At 42.4% G+C, this 23,888-nt stretch overlaps 1 protein-coding gene across 1 annotated transcript in view; it reads right to left on the bottom strand.

Annotated features, from left to right (window-relative positions):
• Nucleotides 1-23,888, bottom strand: part of FRMD3 (FERM domain containing 3) — a 285,395-nt gene that overhangs the window by 146,436 nt on the left and 115,071 nt on the right. The window contains exon 2 of the mRNA XM_087444424.1: nt 6,931-7,035. Within this exon, the coding sequence (XP_087300550.1) occupies nt 6,931-7,035 (105 nt within the window). The remainder of the gene's footprint in view (nt 1-6,930; nt 7,036-23,888) is intronic.

The raw sequence follows: 23,888 nt of genomic DNA, 5'->3' as shown, positions 1-23,888 counted from the left end.
GTCCTAGGCTGCCCTAAATCTTAGGTACCACTCTCATTCCTAGTTATGAGCATCTGTGAAGCATTTGTCCCCAGGAGCAGGAAGCAGCCTTTCAATGGCAGGACCAGTTGGTGCAACACAATGCTGTCTGGCTTCCTGGCACCATCCCCAGAATGAAACCTCAAATCACTGGGCCTGTTTTTACTCCATTCCAGGTTATCCCCTAAGGTGCCTCCAGAAAAAGCAAATTGCTTTAACGTAGAAAAGGTCTTTGCCCATTATTACTAAACTCCCTGATAGGCTCACTAGTTCTTTCTGGCTAACATCATAAAAACCTCAGGGCTGTAATTGCATTTGGAGGAAGGAGGCATTGGGGTTCAGCATGTCCTTGCATCCATGATCTCCCAGGTTATCCTATCAGAAAGTGTGTCCACTGGCCACATGACACACAATGCCCTAACACGAGGGTGCTTGAGGAGATCACCCCAGATGTGTGGATTTCCAACATGAATTTGTTGTCTTTGACTGTGAGTCAGAACGGTCCTTGAGTTAGAAAAGGCAATGACACTGATGTAAGTGGGTTAAACAGATGCTTAGAAATAGGGAAGTTACAAGTAAAAGCACTGGACCCATCTCCTGCAGACTATACACCAAGCACCTCCAACCACGTCCTGGTATAATTCCTCCTCTGGCTGGGATGGGGTGGGGTACTTCCTCAGTTCTAAGGCACTGGGGGTGACTTCCCTACTGAGTTTGGGAAAGGGGAAAGGGTGGAAGAACAAGAAGGGAAATCCAGAATAATGGACATCTCAAAGCATAGCGATAGAAACTAGAAATAGGAAATCCAGCTCATTATTTCAAAACTTCACCTTTATAAAGAGAAGTTACCCAAACACCTGAGCAGAAGAGGTAGAAAGAATATGCTGGATTTAAGAAAAAATACCTGGACTCAAGCCAAGTACTACCTTTTTCTTCTGGAATTATTTCTCCCAATACTTCTAAACGTTTAGTCCCAGCTTTCTCTATCAGCAAAATGAGGGGACCGCCACTCACCTTTTCCCTAATCATGGGCAACTAAGATGATATGAATTCTTCAAAAGATGAATGTGGTGGAACTCAAGGAGATTTTTATTCACCAGTATTCAATCTGCCCTCCCTACGTCAAGTTTTTAAAATAATGGAAATTCTGGGCACTTGCCAATAAAATAGCAAAAGATAGTCACCATTCACTGACTTGGTCCTCACCACTTTCAGAGCATCTGTGGCATGAGACATCTTGTCAACCATATGCTGTTCCACATGTAAGATGCTCAATATTTGATACTCCATAATGGTTTACTGTTTATCAAGTCGTGAAGAGTTTTAGGCAAACCCTACCTCCCACAGCAGAGGTAAGCCCCACTTCAGCTTTTCTAACTAACTTGATTTTCTCTGGTGATTAGCTTTCTAACCAAATAATTCATTGGTTTTATTTTCCACTGAGTAAAAGGACACGAGCTGGTAAAAAAAAAACACCACTGGTCAATTAATCTCTGCTTAAAACTCCCATATCAAGATGTCTTTGTGTCTTTGAGCCCATTTTTCCAATTATCCAAGACTCACTTTCCCCCTGCTCTCCCCAAAGATCCTAATACTGGCCTTCCTGCCTTTCAAAGAAGTTGTTATGAACGTTTCTAGGTTTTAGACTTGTTAATCATGGCTGTACTTCCTCATGCAATTGTGGCACCTAAACCTAGCCAATGCATAATAATTGTAATAATAACAACAACAATTAACAATAACAATAATACACACCAGGTACTCAGTGTAGACCATTTGGGAAGTATTTACATACCTTACCTCTAATTCCCATCTCAACTCTACATGTAGGTATTGTTATCTGTTTTAACAATCAGGACAGGGACCTAGAGAGGCTCAGGAACTTGGTCAAGATCACACAGCTTTCTAACCAGCAGAGATGGGATTTAATTCACATCATCCTGAATACAAAGTCCATGCAGTTTAATGCAGCAACTACTCTGCAACTCATGTGGAAGCCACACTCACGATGCGGGGGAGAAACAGAACTGTTCTGGCAGCCCTCTAAGCAACAGAATGGACACATCAGATAACACAATTTTGTTTTGGGGGTGGCCCACATTTTTTCCACTAATCTACTACCCAAGTCTGGACACTAAAAATTAAGCTAAACCAAGTCAAAATATAAGGAACAACGAAGCACATCAACCCAAAGACTTCTCCTTTCTGGGGCCATCCCAGTGGTGTAGCAGTTAAGTTCACACATTCTGCTTCAGTGGCCCGGGGTTCGCTGGTTTGGATCCTGGGTGCAGACCTACTCACCACTCATCAAGCCATGCTGAGGCAGCATCCCACGTAGAGCAACTAGAAGGATGCACAACTATGACATACAACCGTCTCCGGGGTCTTTGGGTAGAAAAAACGAAAAAAGGAGGAAGATTGGCAACAGATGTTAGCTCAGGGTGAATCTTCCTCAAAAAAAAAAAAAAAAGGACTTCTCCTTTCTTAAAAAACATAATTTTAGGGGGCTGGCCCGGGTGGCGCAGCAAAGTGCACGCACTCCGCTTCGGTGGCCTGGGGTTTGGATCCCGGGAGTGCACCGATGCACCACTTGTCAAGCCATGCTGCAGCGGCATCCCATATAAAGTGGAGGAAGATGAGCATGCATGTTAGCCCAGGGCCAGTCTTCCTTAGCAAAAAGAGGAGGATTGGCAGATGTTAGCTCAGGGCTGATCTTCCTCACACACACACACAAATAATAATAATTTTAGACATATTGAAAAGTTGCAAAAATAATATAGTATAACATTCACCCATCTTCCCCTAATGTTAGCATCTGTATAACCATAGTACAATTATCAGAATTAAGAAACGAACATAAACACAATACTATTAACTCAAGTACAGACTTCATCTGGAGTTCACTGGTTTTCCCACTAGTATACTTTTCTCTGTTCAGAATCCAGTCCCGGATCCCACACTGCCTTGGTTGATGCGTCTGTCTAATCTGTGAGAGTGCCCCTGTCTTTCCTCGTTTTTCATGACTTTAACACTTTTGAAGAGTACTAGTAAGTTAGTTTGGAGAATGCCTCTCACTTGAGTTTGTCTGATGTTCCCTCAAGATGTGAATGAGGTCATGGATTATTGGGAAGCATACCACAGAGACGATGCGTCCTCCTCAGTTCATGATATCAGGGGGGATGTGATGTTGTATGTCTTACTGGTGATGTTAACCTTGACCACTTGGTTAACGTGGTGTCTGCCAGGTTTCTCTGCTATCAAGTTATTCTTTATCCCTCTGTAATTAAATATCTTGAGGGGATACTTTGAGACCATGCAAATATCCTGTTTCTCCTCAAACTTATGCCCAGTAATTTTAGCATTCATCCATGGATCTTGCCCACAACAGTGATTACTGTGGTGTTCTAACGGCAGTTTTCTATTTCTCTCAGTCCTTCAACATTTATTAATTATAATTCTTCTCTAAGGAAGAGCTGCTCCTTCTCCTTCTTTTATTTATTTATTCAATTATTTTATTTACATCAGTGTGGACTCCTGGATACTTATTCTATGGATTTTAATCCAAAAATATTGTTATTTACTTTTGCTGCTCCAATTGTTCCCCTTGGCCATTGGCAGTCCTTTCAGGTTGGCTCTGTGCTGCTCCTAGTTCCCCATCTTTTAGTTTTGTTGGGTACTTCCTTGCTTTCTTGTGCCACAGATGCTCCAGGCTTATCTTGTGACTCCCCTGTCCCAGCCCTAGAATCAACCATTTCTGCAAGGAGCTCCTGTTCCTATCATTTTGTGTATGTGTGAGGAAGATTAGCCCTGAGCTAACATCTGTTGCCAATCCTCCTCTTTTTGCAGAGAAAGATTGGCCCTGGGCTAACATCCTTGCCCACTTTCCTCCACTTTATATGTGGGATGCCTGCCACAGCATGGCTTCATAAGCAATGTGTAGGTCTGTGCCCAGGATCTGAACCCACAAACCCTGGGGCACTGAAGCGGAGTGTGCGAACCTAACCACCATGCCACCAGGCCCCCACACACCTTGTTCCTTTTATTGGAGAATAGTATTAGAAACCAATATCAAGGGTTTGAATGTGCTCATTGCTATTGGGGTGTCATTACTGCTAGGGCATCTCTGTGGACAGAACTTGGACACACACATACATATATATTTATTTCTGTATCCATCTATGTATCTTTTTAAAAAACTGAGTTCATACTGATATCTGATTCCAATCCTAAAGACTTCTCTTAATATTTAATCCAATATCTCCCCAACAAAAGAGCCAAGAGAAATGAAAAAGGCTTATGCATTTAAGGGCTTTCCAGCTATTGTCTAGGCCAAGGGTCAGCAAACTATGGCCAATTGCCTATTTTTTTGTAGAACAGTTTTATTGGAACACAGCCACATCCATTAACTTAGGTATTTTCTATGCCTGTTTTCCACTAGCGCAGAATAATTGAGTAATTACAACAGAGGCTGTATGGCTCACAAGGCTGAAAATATTTTCTGTAGTCCTTTACAGAAAAAGTTTACAGATCCCTGTCTAGGTTATGTTTCAAATTTTCATTTGGGAGATGGAATGGAAAGAATGTGGGTTCAAATCCCATCCTTCCTCCAACAATTACTAGCCATGTGGCCTGAGGCAAGCCACTGACCCTCTCTGCACCTCCATTTCTCCCTTACTTGCAGGGTTTTGGGGACGACTAGAGACTGTGTGAGTAAAATTCCTGGCTCATGATAGATGCTCACCTAATGGTAGCTAGAATTACTTTTGCGGGTTGGCTGTTTAGAATTTAGAATGGAATTTTGCAGGAAAATATCTATTTTCAGTGGTGGTTAGACGACTAATATAGTCCAGAGAGTCTGTCTGGCCCATAGGGTTTAGGGTTTGAACCATAATCTTAAACTCAATACTCACTCCATCACTTACTAGCCTTGGGACCTTGTGGGCAAGTAACAACATCTTTGAGCCTGTTTCTCTCTCCTTACAAGGGTAATATCTTCATAGGCTATACAAAGTTATGTCTATGCATGTCTTTTTTTTTTTTTTTTTTGAGGAAGATCAGCCCTGAGCTAACATCCATGCTAATCCTCCTCTTTTTGCTGAGGAAGACCGGCTCTGAGCTAACATCTATTGTCAATCCTCCTTCTTTTTTTTTTTTTCCCCCAAAGCCCCAGTAGATAGTTCTATGTTGTAGTTGCACATCCTTCTAGTTGCTGTATGTGGGACGCGGCCTCAGCATGGCAGGAGAAGTGGTGCTCGGTGCGCGCCCGGGATCCGAACCCGGGCCGCCAGTAGTGGAGCACGCACTTAACAGCTAAGCCATGGGGCTGGCCCCTATGCATGTCTTTATGCCATGGTCCCCAACACCATTCAGACAACTGAAGCTGGGAGGGCTGCATCAAAAGTAGGACCAAGATGTATTAAAATTCCTGTCCCTAACCTTAGCCCTAGGGATTCTGATTCAGGAGGTCTAGAATAAGGTCCACACTCAGCATTTTTAGCAAATACCTAAGGTGAATTTGTTGCAGGGCCAGTTAACGAGTAGAAAATGCCACACAAATCCCCTCTGTGAACTTATGCCAGCCCTACCTCCTCACCAGGGTCCTGCTTCCTTCCTCTTACTCAGGAAAATGTGTGGCCCATTAAAGGGTTGCTGTAATTTCTATGGGAAAGCAAAATCTCCTTCTTCTGAGCCCCTGCATTGTACCCATATATAGAACGTTAGGTCCCACTGGAGTCTAAGAACTAAGTAACATTCTCCATGTTTCAGAAGAAAATCTAATCTATTCCTTAAACAGCCTTCTCCTTTACAAAAAACAAACTCTGCTAGCCTTTCTCCTCATTGTATTAGGTCAATAACTATGAAAATAAGAGCGAGGTGAGGTTGTGGGAGAAAAGAGGGGACAGGAAGATGTCCAGGGACACTGGTAAAGAGGAGAGCAAATTAAAGAAGGCAGAGGAGATCTGTCCCCCCATCTCTAACCACCCTCAGCTGACTCTTTCACACACTGCCCTGCATGGTAGTGGGGCAGGGTAAGAAGCAGAGATGGGAGCAGGTACAGGGCCTCCTACTCCACAGCTGGGACCCACAGCAGGGTTACAGGCATGGGAAACCCAGCTGGTGGGAACTGGGATGAAGATTCCCAGGACCTTTTGGATGTGAGGGACACACATCAGTGTGAGTCTGGCATATGCCATGCCTGAACACACATAGGCTGGTACACCAGGTCAGAAGGCAAGACTCCCCTGCTCACTCTTACGCCGATACCAGGAAGGATAGGTGTGTCCAGGAACAGGGACACAATGGGGCTTGTCAACTTTAGTGGTGCCCAAAGAGTACCTTTCAAAGTATCTTAACTCTTCATCTGCCAAAAACTTTTTTTCAATTGGAGTGAAATTCACATAACATAAAATTAATCATTTTAAAGTGTACATTTCAGTGGAATTTGGTACATTCACAATGTTGTGTAACCACCACCTATATCAAGTTCCAAACATGTTCATCACCCCAAAAGAAAACCTCATACCCTTTAAGCAGTAACTGCCTCATTCCCCTCTCTACCAATAGCTTTTTATAGTGAAGGGTGGATTTTCTCTATAATGAGATTTTATGTAGCAACTGTTTGAGGAGCTTTGGAAAACTTTGGGCTGAAAGGGCACAGGAACATTCTCTCTTTGAGTGGCAGCAGCTTTCTGGAAAGGCCTAAGATAAACTCTCCCTTCTCCTGCCCCACCCAGTCCAGTGGGAACAGTGCCAGACTCTTCCACTCACACACACACAGTGGACTGGTCAGTTCCATGTGGTCAATTACCATGAGAACAAGAGTGCATAATGACTGCTCTGAGAGGAGCCTCTTCAGCACCCCATAGCCTGAGACATTCCCCCAAATGGGTCTGGACAGAGGTGGACTCTTACCCGCTGCTTCTCTGGGTCCACGTAACGAATGCCAAAGTAGTCCTTCTCCAGCAAGCTGTAGTAGTTGCAGATGTGGTCAATAAGAAACTGCCCTTTGGTTTCCCTCTGCAAAGGAAACATATTTAAGTTTCAGCCAGAGCTCACCTTGTACATTCTTGTCTAAAATGTGCCTCGTTCACTCTGATACGTGTGCGCTTAGAGAAATGGATTCACTCACTCCAGTCCCTGGAGCAGGGGCTTCCAAACTCTTTTAACCACAATCCACAGTGAGAAATAGATTTTACGCTGTAAGCCATTACACACAAACACACACACGCAACAAAAGGAACACCAAAAAGACGAGCCAAAGAGACACCAAAGAATACCGTGCACAGATGCAGTCACTCTAATATGTTGTATTTTATTCTATTATATGCCATTTAATTTTTCTAAAGCTATTTATGACTCAGAACACTGATTTCACAGCTCAATACCTAATGGATACCCTTGGTTTGCAAACCCACACACAATTCCACATAGAAAGCACCTGACTTCTTGCTCTAATTGCTCTGTAGGTATTAACTCATCCATTCCTCACAATGATCCCATGAGGAAAGTCCCCATTTAACATCTGAAGAAATGGAGGCACAGAGAAGCTCAGTGGCTTGCCCAGTCACACAACATGTACTGAGCAATGTAGGATTTGACCAAAGCCACCTGGCTAAAGAATATGGGCTCCTACCACACTACTTTGTCTCCCTGGAGCATTGGTGAATCCACTGCGACTCTGCTAGAAGGCACAGTCTGGAGGGTGTGGAAATGCAATGAATGGTAACACCCTGACTCTCACTAAGAAACGTGGAAAACCTGCCGCCTCAGGCCTCAAAGCCATGGTAGCACATCTGTAAATCAAGACAGAAAGGCACTGCGGGAGGCTGAGGGTGGAATCCAGCACTGGGATTCAAAGACAGGCCCAGATGACCTTGGGAAAACTCCCCAGCTGTTTCCACATCAGCAAAATGAGTTGGTTGGACCAGACGATTTCTAAGTTGGTGAGATTATTTTTTCTTCTAAAATTCTATGAGTGAGAGATTTGTCAGCCAAATCTGATTAAGATAAATACCATTACCACAGAATCCTCTTAATAGCAAAGACTCTTCTGAGCCCCCATCAGGATATTTGATAAGATTAATTTCTGCTTCAATCAAAGTCACTGACAGACTCATGGAATGTTTTAGGGATGGAATGTGACCTATAAAAATAAATGAAGAAATTAGAGACATTAGGGAGCTGGCTCGGTGGCATAATGGTTAAGTTTGTGTGCCCTGCTTCAATGGCCCTGGGTTCGCAGATTTGGATCCCGGGCAGGGACCAACGCACCACTTGTCAAGCCATGCTGTGGTGGCATCTCATAAAAAGTAGAGGAAGATGGGCACAGATGTTAGCCCAGGGCAAATCTTCCTCAGTAAAAAAAGGAGGATTGGCATCAGATGTTAGCTCAGGGCTAATCTTCCTTACAAAAAAATATAAAATAAAAAACTAAAAAAAAAAAAAAAAGAAAAGAAATTAAGAGACATTAAATGAGCTCCTCTTCCAATCCACTAAAAATAATTTTGGAAGATCAGTTTGATCTATGTTACATGATTATCTTTTCATTAGAAACTAGTACCATCAGCTCGGCAAATTGATGAAAAAGCCACTCACTGACCTGGGATGCACTGCACTGAATGAAGGACTGGGGCTTATAAGCACATACTGTGACATGAAGCCTCCCTTCTCCTGAAATCACTTTCCAGTTTCATTATGAAAGAACTTTAAGCCTTTACATCCTTTCTAAGAGAAACTCTATCTGATGTCACTCAAAAGGGACAAAACATAAAAATGGAATTTGTTTTTAGATTTCTGAAATTGTTTTTAACCCAGGAGGCTCACATGACAAGCTATATCTGATGACAGCTGAATCCAATTTCCAACATATAATCAATGAATTTAGTTCCTTTTACAGATTTACTCTGTAATCCATCCATCTCCAAGAGGCTGCTGCAGGACCAAGTCACTGAGCATAACATGTGAGCTCATCATTTTATGACTGGACTGCCAAGCTCCCTGAGGTAGGATTTACTAGAGTGGACAACCCCCACTATGTGCGAGACATGTCAGATGTATGGGTCAGGGCACTGCCTTGTAATGACATGAGACTGAGCAAACCTTGATTGCGCATGGCACCTACCGCTAGCATTTTGCCCTGAAGATGTACTCAAAAGCACAACAAAGGTTTTTTTTTTTGGTTTTGTTTTTTAAATGATTAAACACAGTAACCAATACATACTCTCCAGCAATATCTCCTGAGACTACCTAAGACCCTTGAGAGAAGGAAGTGCCACTGCAGACAATGTGGTGACTGGAGTGTGCAGTGTAGGTGAAAGAAAGATCACTGCTTCCCTCAAAAGCAGGAGAGGCCAGTTCCCATGGTGCCAGGCTACCAGGTGGGTTCCAGGTCTCTGCTCCTGAAAGCACTGCCCACAGACCAGCAATACCATAGAATAGTGGCCTCACTGTCACCCAGAAGGGAGTGTTGGAAACACAGAATCCCAGGCACTGCCCAGACCATCTGAACCTAACCTGCATTGTGGCAAGTTCCCTGGTTATTCACATGCTCATTCAAGTTTGAGCAGCATTGGTCTAGAGGAATTTCCCCAAAACGGGAGAAGTGCAAAAATTGTACCTGTCTCCAGAGGTCGCTAGAAAAGAAGCCCATTGTCCCTTGAGAACTGTCTATTCCTCTACTCAGAAAAATCAAAGTCTTTCCCAACCTCGAGAACACAAACTGCCCCCGTGTTCGTCAGAGGCAGTACCCCTGCACCTCTGCCCCTGTGTCTGGAGACTGTCAGCCAGCCTTGTCATTCTGAGACACTTGGTGTCTCTGCTTCATGTCAAGGAAGCCAGCTACAGCCTCCTGTTCTGCTCTGTTCCACTCCTGCCTGGAAATCTAGGCAATGTCCTTAAGCCACTTAAGCTGCTATTACTATCATTCTGTGCACTAAGCTCAGCTCTTGCACTAAACAGAAGGCCACCCAGACCCAGTACCAAGGGTTGGAAGAGCTCATTCAGGGTCAGGTGTGTGAGGGGCAGAAGTCCAGCTGCCAGCCCCACTGCCTCACTTCAGGGGAGGAGCCTGGGGGTGAACACTGGTTCTGCTCCCCACATCCCACCCCTGTAACTCTGGTGAACTGACCCAAACCCTCCAGTTGCTTCCTCCTGAGCTTCCTCTGGGGCACGGCCATTGTTCACCACCCTGTCCTGCTGCCTAAGCCAGTGCCTGGTACACCGGATGGTATCCAGTGGATGAAAGATGCGTTGCTTTCTTTCCTGGAAAACCCAGGGTCTGGGAACTGACAGTGAGCCCCTGGCAAGACAGCACAGTCCTCATATGGGAGATTCCACAAACATAGGGGAATTAGCCAACCTTCACCCAGATCCTTCAAGGTCTGTGTGGAGAAGTGGTTACCAAAGATTCCAACTGTAAGGACTTCTTTTTAATGTTGAAATTCTGTTGATTCTCCCACAAAATACCAGTTGTACTTTCAATACAGACTGAATAGGGGAAAGTCAAACAGCTAATATAAATTCTTTAGAGCTGGTGCCTAAGTTGTGTTTTATTAATTGCAATAGTCTTTCATACATCAGAAAAACAGTAGGACGGAAATGTGTGAGCAGGGTTCGTACAGGGGGCAGTAGGTTGTTGTGATCTGTGCCTCAAGAAAGTGCCTTAAGTCTAGACTCTTGATGCTGCGTCTAAATGGGGTCACACACCAGATGTGCATGGACACGGTTGAAAGAAGAACTGGTTCAGCACACACACTTAAACTTGTGTCCCAACACTGGTCCTCACCACCCGTAGTACACTGTAGATTGATACTTTTCACAAATACTGTAGTAAACTATTGTGAATACAACTGTAATATTATTAATGTGCTAAAAATCTAAACCAGTGCTATTCAAGATATGGCCTATGGGTTGTGCTGGAACTTAAACTCTTTGTTACTAGTCCATGAGATAAGTGCAGAAATTAAGAGTTATTTATTTTCATTGTTTTTTTAACAAGTATTAGTCCAAAATAGATATTGGGGGAACAAAATCTAGGACTGGTATCTCACCAGAGAGAGTTTGAGATGCTCTGATCTAAACTGTGCTGCCATGTTTGGGTTTCTATTTGGGATTTCTTTACTCCAGGAGGCTTGAACTGTGGAGGGGGCTGGGTCCTCTCTCCCCCTTCTCTGCCCATGTTTCAGACAATTCCTTGTGCGCATGTGGATCCCTGAACTCCTTGCAATAATCCCACATTTTCTCAGGGTCCTCTCACATAGGTTGGAAAGGAACCTAATCTTTGTAATCACAAACTAGCCTACTTTTCAGAAAATCCCACCTCTTCCTCCCCACAAACTAGGTACTAGAAAAACAGAACAAAACACTATGTTCTAGTTTTGTTTCCACCACTTACCAGTGGGGTGGCCTTAAGCAAGTCATGAAATCTCTCTGAGACTTAGTTTCTTCTTGTGTAAAAAGGGAATAATGATGATAACTTCCAAATCTACCCCAATGAGTTATTTTGAGGCTCATTCGTGTATTTGTTAAACATCTATTACACAGCAGGTATTGGGATAAGGATTAGAGATAAACAGTGAGAAAAACATAATTTATACTCTCACACATCTTAAAAGCCTGTGCTTTGCAAAATGTGAAAGCATTTACCAATGTAAGACGTCATTATTAACAATATTAAGAATAATCTTAAATCTTTGTCTCTAATTTCATAGATCCTTTTAGATACAAGGAAGTTGAGAGGAACAGTAGTCACCTCCAGAAATGGCCTCTGTGGGAGAAAAAGTGAACAAAGAGACAAAGAACTCAATTCCTTTACTTAATTCCTCTTGAGTCAATTGCTGATGATGTATTTACTTCAACTCCCTGGTTCAGTGGCAAACTTAAAACAATAATATGTTTGTGTTTAAAGAAAAAGAGCAAGAGAAATCCATTGCCTAAGTCAGCAATGTCTTGTCTTCAATGCAAAAGTATGGCAGATTTCAATCCCCAATTCCTAAAACTCTAGGCCAAGACAGTCTGCTACCTTTTAGATATTGGTTAAGTGAGGAAAAGAGTACCAACCCCAAAATACTTAGTGTGTTGTTGTAAATTAAGTTTTAGAATTTGAATAGCTACCTTAAGGAAAGAAGGTATAAACATAATAATGATAATTACTATTTATTGAACATTTACAGTACACCAAGAACTCTTACATACTTTGCATTTAATTTCTTTACAACCCACCGAGGTAATTAATATTCTCCCATGTTACTGATTTTAAAAATGGACTCAGAAATGTTAAGTTTATAAGTGTGTCAAACCCAGGTCCAAAACTTATGCCCAAGCTGTTGTAGGAATTCCGTCTGCCTATCCGCCTCCATTCTCCATGTGGAGACAGAAAAAAACAACATGAGGATCTGGGAGCAGTATCAAGTGCCCCAGTTACTAGAATTTGGACACTGGCAGGAAAGAGCACTGGGTTATCTAGCACCACACCAGGCCCAGGCAGAGGCAATTTTATAAAACACAAAACATGTTACGGTAGACGTCATTGGTTCATTTACCAGCATCCAAACACCCCTCTGTCTTTCCTATTAGAACCCAGACTTTGTTCAGGTATGTACATGCGTGTGCACACACATAACACATACATACACACAGAGGTACATGCAAAGTCCACGAGCCTCAGGGAACCATAACCCACCCCCACCTCCAGGGCTCAAGTTTGGCTGGTAAAGGGTAATCCCACCCCTCTTGTCTGATTGGTTCAGGAAAGGACACATGACCCAATTTAGGCCAATGAGACATGAGCAATTGACTGGTGTTTCTGAGATGGTTCTTGTTCAGTCTTCTGAAAGAGCTTCAGGAAGAGACTTTCTCTTCCCTCTGGACCTCGTTACACAAAGGCCTGAGGCCTGGAACTGCTGTAGCCAGCTTGAAACCAGCTTGAGGATGAAGCCAACACAGGGCAGAGCCAAAATATTCACAGGGAACTGGAACTTGTGTCTCCAGATCATCAATCATGAAGCTCACCCTGAGTGTGACCTTCCAGGGATGCCACCCAAATTCTTGTTTTGTCAGCGAGTACGGATTGGTTTTTCTGCATGTCGCACCCAAAATGTTCACTCAGGAGAGAAGGTGAATCAATGCTTCAGGTTAAGCAGAAGAGCGCAGAGAGGACAATGGTGCCGATGTGAAATATGATCACAGAGGTTATCGACTGATGAACTAGAGAGCTGAGTCCATCTACCAACAGGTTCTATTCGGCCACCGCAGTGGTTTGTATTTTTACGTTGGGAGACTGCACATAAAATCTGGATGCTGGCTGCTCTTGAAAGGCTGGAGGGTCTGGAAGCTGGACCATAAAGGTCTGCTGGAGCTCAGTATCAACTGCCCCTCCATGGAGAGTGAGCCCTGCAGTCCACCACATTCCCACCCATCCTGGCGTCTTCCACATCTTCCATTTCCAACATTTCCTGGGGACCCCAGAAGAATTTGAGTTTACAACCCTGATCTAAGGCAAACTAGAGGCTCTTGAAAGGGTTTCTTGAAACAGTTTTCCTTAAAAGTGCTTGGGAACATCTTCATAGCCAGGAAATGTCCTCAGTCCACAGCTCTGAGGTGACTGCTAAAGCTGTGCAGCCACGGAAGTCCTAGGGCCCATGGGAGGAAGAAGGGCCCAACACAGAACAGACTTTAGGGAGGATCACAGAGAAGAAGGGAGCAGGCAATGGCTGGAAGAATTGGAAGCACAGACCCCGGATGCTGGGAACAGTTCATTCGGGGGCTGGCACTGTGCCCCCAGGGGCCCTCTCTGGCAAAGAGAAGTGGGAATGCGAGACCTTGTTTTCTGATAATAAAGGTTGTGAGGTTATTATTCAAAGGGCTCTGTTGTTTGTACCCTATGCCTTCTTGAGGAGCAGGGGCAGCCTCCGTGGATGCACATCTGGGGAAGAGCAAAATTGTCAGTCTCTGCTGATTCTTCTACCTGGGAAGGAAGAATCCAACTCCCATACAGATATCTAGAAACTCCAGAGGGGCTTCTAGATGATTATGAGGCCCTAAACAGCAACTGAATACTCAGGGTTTGCTGCCAGGAGTATGTCTTCTAGGGACAGGTAGTTGCATTGCTTTCATGAATTAAGAGCCTCAAATCATTTACCCTCATAGGCAGATAAACAAAGAATAGTAATGAGAAATTAGTGAGCTAAATAGTTCTACTTCTACTGTGATGGACCAGCATTTGTTAACTTAAGAAAGATTGTGGTTTGATTGAACAACATAAAAATGCTCTGTTTACATCTCCACTAAAAAAAATTCAAGCATATTTGTATAAATTCATACTTTTGTTATGGTCTGCACGACATACCCAAAGCAGAGCATGTCTTTAGAAAGAAATTAGCTTTCAGAATTGAATTTTAAATAGCAAGTGATATATTGCTTTGTTAATAGTCTTTTCCATTGCAGACAGTAACTGGAATTTGATGTTTGGCTGTGACATACATTCAGAAAATTGCATCATCCCAAGAGAGTGAGGAAATAAGTAATATTAAAGTTGTTTAAGTGGGGAGGAATGTAAAGGAAAACAAGAATAGAGGGACCTCTCATGGTTGAATCTGTGGTTCTCACACAGAAATTAAACATTGCTTTGATTTGTATTATTCAAACATTTTCAGATCTATGAAAGGTTTGGGGAACCTGCAGTACCTAATTCTGCAAACACATGTTATATAGTAATAATCAGTATATTATGGCTAAGGTAATGGAAAATATAAGCTAGATTGATTAAAAGGATTTTTGTACACAATAAACCTTCATAAGTTTGGGGCATGGGAGGGGCATGGTTATGACTGTAGCAGTGACCTAAAAACCAGAAAATAACAACAAAACTACCATGAAAGCCAGACATTCATTGGGATAAAAAAATCAATAGTCACCTAAAAGTGAGCAGCTGGCTACAAATCTAAAGGCAAGACCCAAGTGGCTGCCTAAACCAGTCAGGCCCTTTGATAGATAGTCAAAACCCAACTGCTGATCTCAAGTCCATGGTGGCCCCCACAAGAAGACAGAAATGTACTGCCATCCTCACAGCAAGAGGCTTAGTAGTATTGAGGCTGGGGAAGATAAAAGGGCCCTAAGGAAGAAAGACAAAGAAACAGTGCAACCATGAGAAGACGAAGCAGCCAGAACTGGTTGGCCACTCCATTGTCTGGGTCCTGAATGGCATCTTCTGAGGCAATGTCATGGTTGCCTAACACACAGGGTGGCTTGGGGTTGTTAATGTTTCCTTCTGTTTCTTTCCTGGATGTTCTCTGCCTCCGTTACCTCTCCTGTGTTCCACAGCTTTCATTCCAAAAGATGGGTTGTGTGTCTGCACTCAGTCATAGGGTCATTTCTCTTCTGACTGGCACACAGATCCATCCCAATGCTTGGGGAATCAAAATTTGATGTGCCAGCTCTTCTTAGCAATTTCTGCCACTGCTCAGTACTCAAAAGGTTCTTCCTTCCCCATCTTTTTTTTCTTCTTCCTGTTTCAGGGTTTAGTGCCATTGTCAGGCCCAGTTCTTGAAGGTACTCCCCTCTGAATAATTTAAAAGTTTTCCAAATCCAATTCTTTCTAAAACTTCAATAAAGTATTTTTTTTACCTCAGGCTGAGTAAATCAAGGCTCAGAAAGCCTAATTAACTTACCCAAGGTCAACACAGCTAGAAAGTAGCAGAGTCAATATTTAATTCCAGGTCTGCTTGATTTGGTTATTATAGTCAAATTTTTAAATGGCTAAAAAGAAATAACTTCTCAACTTGATAAAGAAGATCTACCTATAGCTAACATCATAATTAAAGAAACTAGACACTTTCCCCGTAAAACCAGGAACAAAGCAAAGATGTCCCCTCTCAGTACATCTATTCAACATCATACTGGAAATTCTTACTAATGCAATAAGATAACTACAGGAAATAAAAAGTAGACAGATTGGGAAGAAAGAAATAAAACTGTCTTTGTTTTCAGGTGACATGATTGCCTATGTAGGAAATCCAAAAGAACTGACCAAAAAACAAAAAAAATCTCCTGGAATTCATAAATGATTGTAGCAAAATTGTAGGATAAAGGGCTAACATAGAAAAATGAATTGTTTTCCTATATACCAGCAATGAACAATTGGAATTTTAAATTAAAAACACACCACCATTTACATTAACACCACCCAAAAATGAAATAGCTACAAATTTAACAAATATGTACAAAGTCCATGTGAAGAAAACTATAAAACTCCGATGAAGGAAATCAAAGACCTAAATAAATGGAGAGATATGCCATGTTCACAGATAGGAAGACTCAATACTGTTAAGATATCAGTTCTTTCCAACTTTATCTACAGATTCAATGGAAGCCCAATCAAAATCTCAGTAAGTGACTTTGTGTATATTGACCATCTGATTCTAAAGTTTATGTGGAAAGGAAAAAGATCCAGAATAGCCAATACAATATTGATGAAGAAGAACAAAGTTGGAGGACAGACACTACCCAACTTCAAGACTTACTATAAAATTACAATGATCAAGACAGTGCGGTATTGGCAAAAGAATAGACAAATAGAGCAACAGAACAGAATACAGATCCCAGAAACGGGCTCACACAATATAGTCAATTGATCTTTGACAAAGGAGCCAAAGGCAATTCAGTGGAGAAAGGCGAGTCTTTTCAACAAATGGTGCTGGAACAACTGGACACCCACATGCAAAAAAATGAAGCTGGACACAGACCTTACACCCTTCACAAAAATTAACTCAAAATGGATCACACACTTAAAAGTGAAACATAAAATTATAAAACTTCTAGAAGGTAACATACGACAAAATTTAGGTGAACTCGGGTTTGGTGATGACTTTTTAGATACAACACAAAAAGCATGATTCGGGAAAAAAAATTGATGTCGGACTTCATTAAAATTTTTCATTTCTTCTCTGCAAAAGCAACTGTTAAGAGAATGAAAAGACAAGCCACAAACTGGGAGAAAATATTTGCAAAACACATATCTGACAAAGGACTTGCATCCAAAATATACTACAAAAAACTCTTAAAACTCAACAATAAAAAAACAAACAACCCAATTTAAAAGTGGGAAAAGATCTGAACAGACACCTCACCAAGAAAGACATACAGCTGGCAAATAAGCACATGAAAAGATGCTCCACATCACATGTCATTGAGAAAATGCAAATTCAAACAGTGAGATACCACTACACACATATTGGATGGTTAAATCCAAAACACTGACAACACCAAATGCTGACGAGGATGTGGAACAACAGGAACTCTCCTTCACCTCTAGTGGGCATGCAAATGGTACAGCCACTTTAGAAGACAGTTTGGCAGTTTCTTACAAAGCTAAACATAGGCTTACCATTCAGTTCAGCAATTGTGCTCCTCGGTATTTACCCAAATGAGTCAAAAACTTATGTCCACACAAAAACTTGCACACGTGTTTTTAGCAGCTTTATTCATAATTGCCCCCAAATTGGAAGCAACTAAGATGTTCTTCAATAGTGAATAAACAAACTAGTACATCCATACAACGGGATATTATTCAGTGATAAAAACAAATGAGCTATCAAGCCATGAAAACAAGTGAAGGAAACTAAATGCATATTACTAAGTGAAAGAAGCTAGTCTGAAAGGCTGCATACTGTATAGTTCCATTTATGACATTCTAGAAAACGCAAAACTAAAAAGACTGTGAAAAGATCAGGGGCTGCTGAGGTTGGAGGGGGTAGTGAACAGGTGAAGCTCAGAGGATTTTAGGGCAGTGAAACTATTCTGTGTGATACTTTAGTGGTGGATACATGACATTAAGCATTTATCAAAACCAATAGACTACACAACATAAAGTGGAACCCTAATATAAACTATGGACTTCAGTTAATAATAATGTGTCAGTATCGGTTCATCAATTGTAACAAAGGTAACACATTAATGCGAGATGTTAATAATGGGAAAAAGTGTGGGGGTGATAGGATTATACAGGAACTCTGTACTTTTTGGCTCAATTTTTCTGTAAACCTAAAACTACTCTGAAACATAAAATTTATTAATTAAGGATGGGAGGGAGGGTGAGAGGGGGGAGAAAAGGGCAGAATCATGCAATGTTGGAGTTGGAAAGTACTGTACAGAGATGTTGCTTCAAATGCCCCATTTCAGAAATGGGAAAACTAGGCCCAGAGAGGTTAAAATGAAATAACACAAATTAGTGTTGGAATTTAGATTTAAAATTGAGAGATGGAGTCAAGATGCATCAGTCAGGACAGACTAGGTTAGGCTGCAGTAACAAAGAATTCCAACAAGTCAGTGGGTTAACACCACAAAGGTTTATTTCCCACCTAGAATCCATAGCCGATGCTGATTGGCCAGGGAGGGCTTTTCTCATCATGGCTTAGGGATCAGAATGATGGAGGCCTCTTCTTGACAGCAGTTGCAACAATCACCATGGCAGTGGGAAAGGAATGTGCTGAATCCCACACTGGCTTTTCAACATATGTCACTTCAGCTCATTAGCCAAAGTAAGCTAAAAATCCTGCCTAAAAGAGGGCAGGGAACTGAAATTCCACCATGTGCCCACCGGATGAGAAAGGAAATGCTTGTGAAGAATCCTAATACCCATCATAGTAGGGCTGGTCCAACACTTGGCTTATTTAGAATAATATGTCAGGTTTTCCTCTCAAAAGAGTATATTTTAAATACTCAGCTAAAATGACAGCATCGCCACCCATTTTACAGTCCTCACAAATTTACCTTGGGCATCTCTATAATGACTGAAGGAATTCAATGAGTTTGGAGTCTATGATCCAACTGAATCACCTGCTAATCATATTATTTTTAAAATGACTTGAGAATATAAGGCTCCAAAAAAATACAGCAGAAGTCAAATAGGAGCTTCCATTCACACACAGGAAGAACAAAGAGATTGCTTCTGTTTATGGAATTCTCAATGCACCCACGAGCTTAATAAGGAAGACAGAATTCCTCCTGAAATTGCATACAGGATGTCTACACTGAGCTCAACAGTTTAAAAACAACCAGGTCCGATTAGGCACAGAACACTTCCATGGTCTTGTCTGTCTGTCAGAGCCTAGGGCAGATGGACCGCCAGTCTCTCAGATACTCTGATGGGGCAGCTCTTGGTCCATCTAGGATGGTGAGGAAACAGCCAGAACAAGAGGCGTTGAATGGTTTACGGAGAAATCAAAACCACTCACACAGTGAGCTAGGCTTTGCTCAGGTGGGAAAGAAATCCCCTCAACCTAGGCCAATAAGAAAAGACAACTGAACAAAGGCAGAGAGATGAATTTAAGAGAAGACTGCACACGTGTAGCCCTAATACATCCAAGGGGGACCACACGGCTCAGTCTTTGCACACCTCAGACATATTTAAAGAACAGTAGATCAACAGTAAAAGGACTTGAAAAGAAATCCAATTGTTCATTATTTGTTTTCAAGGAACATTACAGAAAATCTAAGATCTAACCCACAACACCATTTCCCAAAGCCCTTTAGCCTCTCCACATGTTCTTGTACCCTCCAGGTGCTGGGAAAACACCTCTTCCTCCAAAATTCCCTCCCCAATGGCAAACCCACAGGCTTTATCATTCATCTCCCCACCCCTCCTCTCCCCCCCATTAAGATGTAGGTTGTGGCCTCATTTATAGCAGGAAATAACCCTTCCTCTTCAGGAGAGACCAAAAGGGAGAAACTGAGAGAGCCAAGGCTGAAGGGTGTCTGAACACTCCTGTGTGCTCAGAACTACACGGGTAATGTGGTCTTAAAGAGCCCGTGCAATGGCCCAAAGCATATGACTGTCATATTTGGTGCAGATGGCCTGAGAAGCACTCTGATGAAGTCAAGAAGTCTGGGCAGGGAAAGAGGAGATCCCACTGGACAACAGGTCAGCCCCAGAATGTCCACTACTTGGCACAGACATGTTTAGACGTGGACCTCCCACAGGAAATTATAATTCAGTGTGAAAAGTAATACAACAAAGGGTATAACCATAATAGGAATAACAAGTACAAATTACTGAGTGCTCACTATAAATGAGGGCCTGTGCTGAAAGCTGCACCAAGATTGTGCCATTCACTCCTTCCAACAACCCTAGCACCAGCCTTATTTGGGTGGATGACCTTCTAGAAATGTATGATTTCCACCCACTTCCATTCCTAATTCTTCCAAGCTGCACTATTTTTCCAATCAAACTCTACTCTTTATTCTGGCAAAAGACCAACCCAGCACAGTCCATAATTTCTGCTCTGTGAAGGCCTGATGCCACATTCCAGAAGGTTCTCACATCAGTAGTCAGGCAACTAGCAGGCTAGTAGCCCACACAGCCCCTGAAACTCCTGAAACAACCCTGTGTGCTGGGGGATTCCTGCATGCGTGCGCGCGCGCACACACACACACACACGAATGATTTATCACAAATATTTAAAGACTGACAGGCGTAGGCTGGGTTCCCCGACGACCACTCTCCCCCTTTCTTCAAGTGATTTGTCACAAAGGAGGAACAACATCTTAGTTGTATTTAATCTCTTATGACTGTACAGCAACCCAAGCCAACTATGAAACTAAAAATGTAGAGAATGATTGATGTGAATTTTAAGAGCCATTATCAGCTATTACAAACCAGCTTTCTTCTTCAATTCTCCTCTGCCTTTTTTTTACTCTTTGCAGTGGACAGGAAGGAAAATATCAGATACATCCACCAGCTCTTCACATCCGAAGAACATGCTGGTCTGTTGTTTAACAATGCACAGCACGGAGCCTGACAGCACCATGTAAACACATAAGAATGCACAGAAACACCTGCTCAAAAACGACTATAGAAGTGAGAACCCATTCAGGGACCCCCTCTTAGGAAGGCATGCAAAGATATTTAAGACACAACACAAAATGAAAGAAAAGATTATAAGATGGAATGAACAATTTTGGTAAAATTCCTATTTTTACATACATGTGCATATTTATACACACGCATTTATATATACACATCGACACAAAGAATAAAGACTTAAAGGCTAAAAGGATAAATATTGATGGTGATATCTGTGGGAGATGAGAGTCAGGTTATCTTTAGCTTTTCTTTGTGCCTATTTGAATTTGCTAGCTTTTCAACAAATAAGTATTAGGTTGGGTATCAGTGTAATGTATCTCTTTATGATCACTTTTTAATCACTGGTTTACTCTCTGAAGGGAACATATAGAATATCCTCCCACAGGCCAATGGCTAGAAGTATCCATAAGACTCACAAACCAGAATTCCAGTTATCACCATATTGTCTGGAAGTCCTGCCTCCTCTTCCTCCAGGAAGAAGAAGCAAGAGACAACAGGCTGGGTGTCGTGAGGATGTATCTGATCTTGAAGTCCCAGTACAGGCTTAGAGCTCCCTGCCTCTGCCAACCAATGGCCCTGGGCAAGTTACCAGCCTTTCTGGGCCTCTGGGTGCTCACGCGTGCATCGTGGGCTGGCCCGGATGATGGCGAGGGTCCTTCCCAGACCCGACTCCAGCAGTTCTGGGCTTCCAACCACTTCCTCAGCAGAGGGCTCCCCCACTTTGGCTAGGGCTCACGTTGATTTATCTGCACCTAAACATAACTAGCAGGGGCCCCTGAGAGTTGCATGACGGGAAGAGGGAGGGGCAGCTCAGGGATAAGGAGAGGTGATATTGAAAGCGTCCATCATCCCTCCTCCAGACCAATGACTGCGACGAGGGTGGGACCAGAGCTGACAGAGGTTTTCAGTTTGAAAAGTTTGTTGGGAGTGGGGTGGGGCTGCATGATTGGCTTTTACTTTCTGTCCTCATGAAAATTCTGCCAATTTTACTCAGTCACAGATTAAACCAAATAGTAACTTACAGAGTGGGGGTGGGGGAAATGGGTGAAATTGGTCAAAAGGCACAAACTTTCAGTTATAAGATGAGTAAGCTCTGTACTTATTCATGTACAGCACGTATATGTACAGCAGGACGTGATGTACAGCATGGGGACTATAGTTAGTACTGTATTGTATATTTGAAAGAAAAGATTTTTAAATTTCTCACCACAAAAAAATATTATAACTCTGTGAGGTGACGGATATGTTAACTATCTTTATTGTGGTCATCATTTTGTGATATATACATAAATCAAATCATACACCTTAAACTTATACAATGCTATGTCAATTATCTGTCAATAAAGCTGGAAGAAAAAAAGAAAAAGAAAAATACCACGATAATCTCTAATATCCAGAGATTAACCAGATTAATAACAGGGAATAAACCAGAAAAAATAACTTATGTTTCATTTTACATAGCTAATTTCTTATCTTGTGCAGCAATTCTATCACATTTCATTCTGTCTCCCCACCCCTGATACACACACTCTGAGAAGTTGGTCTTGACACTCATGCAAGGTAGCTGGGGGTAGGAATCAGAAAAGCAGATGAACAGTATTGCTTAGGAACCCCACACATCTTCAAACTTCCCAGAGCACAGAAAACAGTCCTTCTCTGTTTCTTCTGCCTCCAGTCCCGGAACACCCTCTACCTCCCTCCCCCTGCACCTGCTAGCTCTTCTCTCTTACTATGAAGGGCCTCCCATCTCTCCTCACCATCTACATGGCCAAAAGTTAGAAGATGAGAAGGAGAAAAGTCAGAGGCTACCAGAGCCAGAGAATTCTTCACGATCAGCTGAAGTGTCTCAGAGGACCAGTCTGGAAGCCTTGCTCTGGGTCCAGTGCTCCACTGCACAGTGGACATACACATGCTTTGTGCAAACGAGGAGAACCAGCACCCCAAAGATTCCACCTAGGCCCCCTGGGAGGGAGAAAAGGCCCCACAGGTAACAATCGCTGGTTAAATGTAAAGATCTCAAGAAAGGAAGATGAGGTGGCTTTTCTCCTGCAGGCCAAGGAAAGGTCCTGGTGACAACCTTCCTAGGTCAGAACACATCTTTCAACCCACAAGTGCTGCTCCCCCAGGTTAGAAGCTGCTCCTCAGAAAGTTACTTCCTTGGGTCTTGGACAGTGCACAGGAGGTCAAAGTGTTCTCATTTGGTGGTTGTTAGATGCTACCCAATGTCAGAGAGGACACACTTCACAGAAGAGAACAGGCAAGGCCAGAAACATAAGCTGTATGTATCTGCTGTTCAAGCAGCTGAGTTTTATCTTTTGTTGTTGTTATTGTTTGTTTTTGCTTTATTTTTTCACATTTTTCCTCCAGTTCTGTTTATCACTCAAACACTCAGCAAAATGCCCCACCACCATGGTTTCACTCATGCCCTCCCTGCATGAACAAAGCCCTCCCCTCCCCTACCAAAATCCTCTCATTGAAGTCTTCACCTTCTCATGCTAGAGAATGTGCTGCAGGGCCTGCCCCTACATTGGAATCCTCACAGACTACCCACACCCTCCAGGACACCTCTGACCTCTGACCTCATTGGAAATTGATAAATTACTGCCTGGGGCCTCTCCTACTGTTGTCCCGTATGACTGTAACTCTAGTTTTATCACTTCTCTCAAGCTTTCTTTTCTTAAGTAAACTTATTCTTCTTTGAATTCCTCATTGGGCTACACAGAATTTGCACAATAAATGATTAAAAATATTTATTAAACATACGAAATACTATTTTTACCTATCAATTTCACAAAGCCAAGAAATTCTAAAAATAGCCAACCCTGACAAGAGTGCAACAATGGAATTACGTCCAACAGAAGTCAAAGTTAAACTGAGTATGAGTGAAAATTTTTAGATATTAATTAGGGGATTTTTTAATCCCTGTTTTTCCTCCCTTTACCCAGACTTCTTCCTCCATTTAAGAGGTAGCAGGCTCTGCAATCCCTGACCACAGAGGATTTACGTGACAGAC

This window comes from Ceratotherium simum, chromosome 20, assembly GCF_057802395.1.
Source record: "Ceratotherium simum simum isolate JZ-2026a chromosome 20, ASM5780239v1, whole genome shotgun sequence".
In the NCBI taxonomy this organism is placed as follows: domain Eukaryota; kingdom Metazoa; phylum Chordata; class Mammalia; order Perissodactyla; family Rhinocerotidae; genus Ceratotherium; species Ceratotherium simum.
This window is presented reverse-complemented; position numbering and strand designations above follow the sequence as displayed.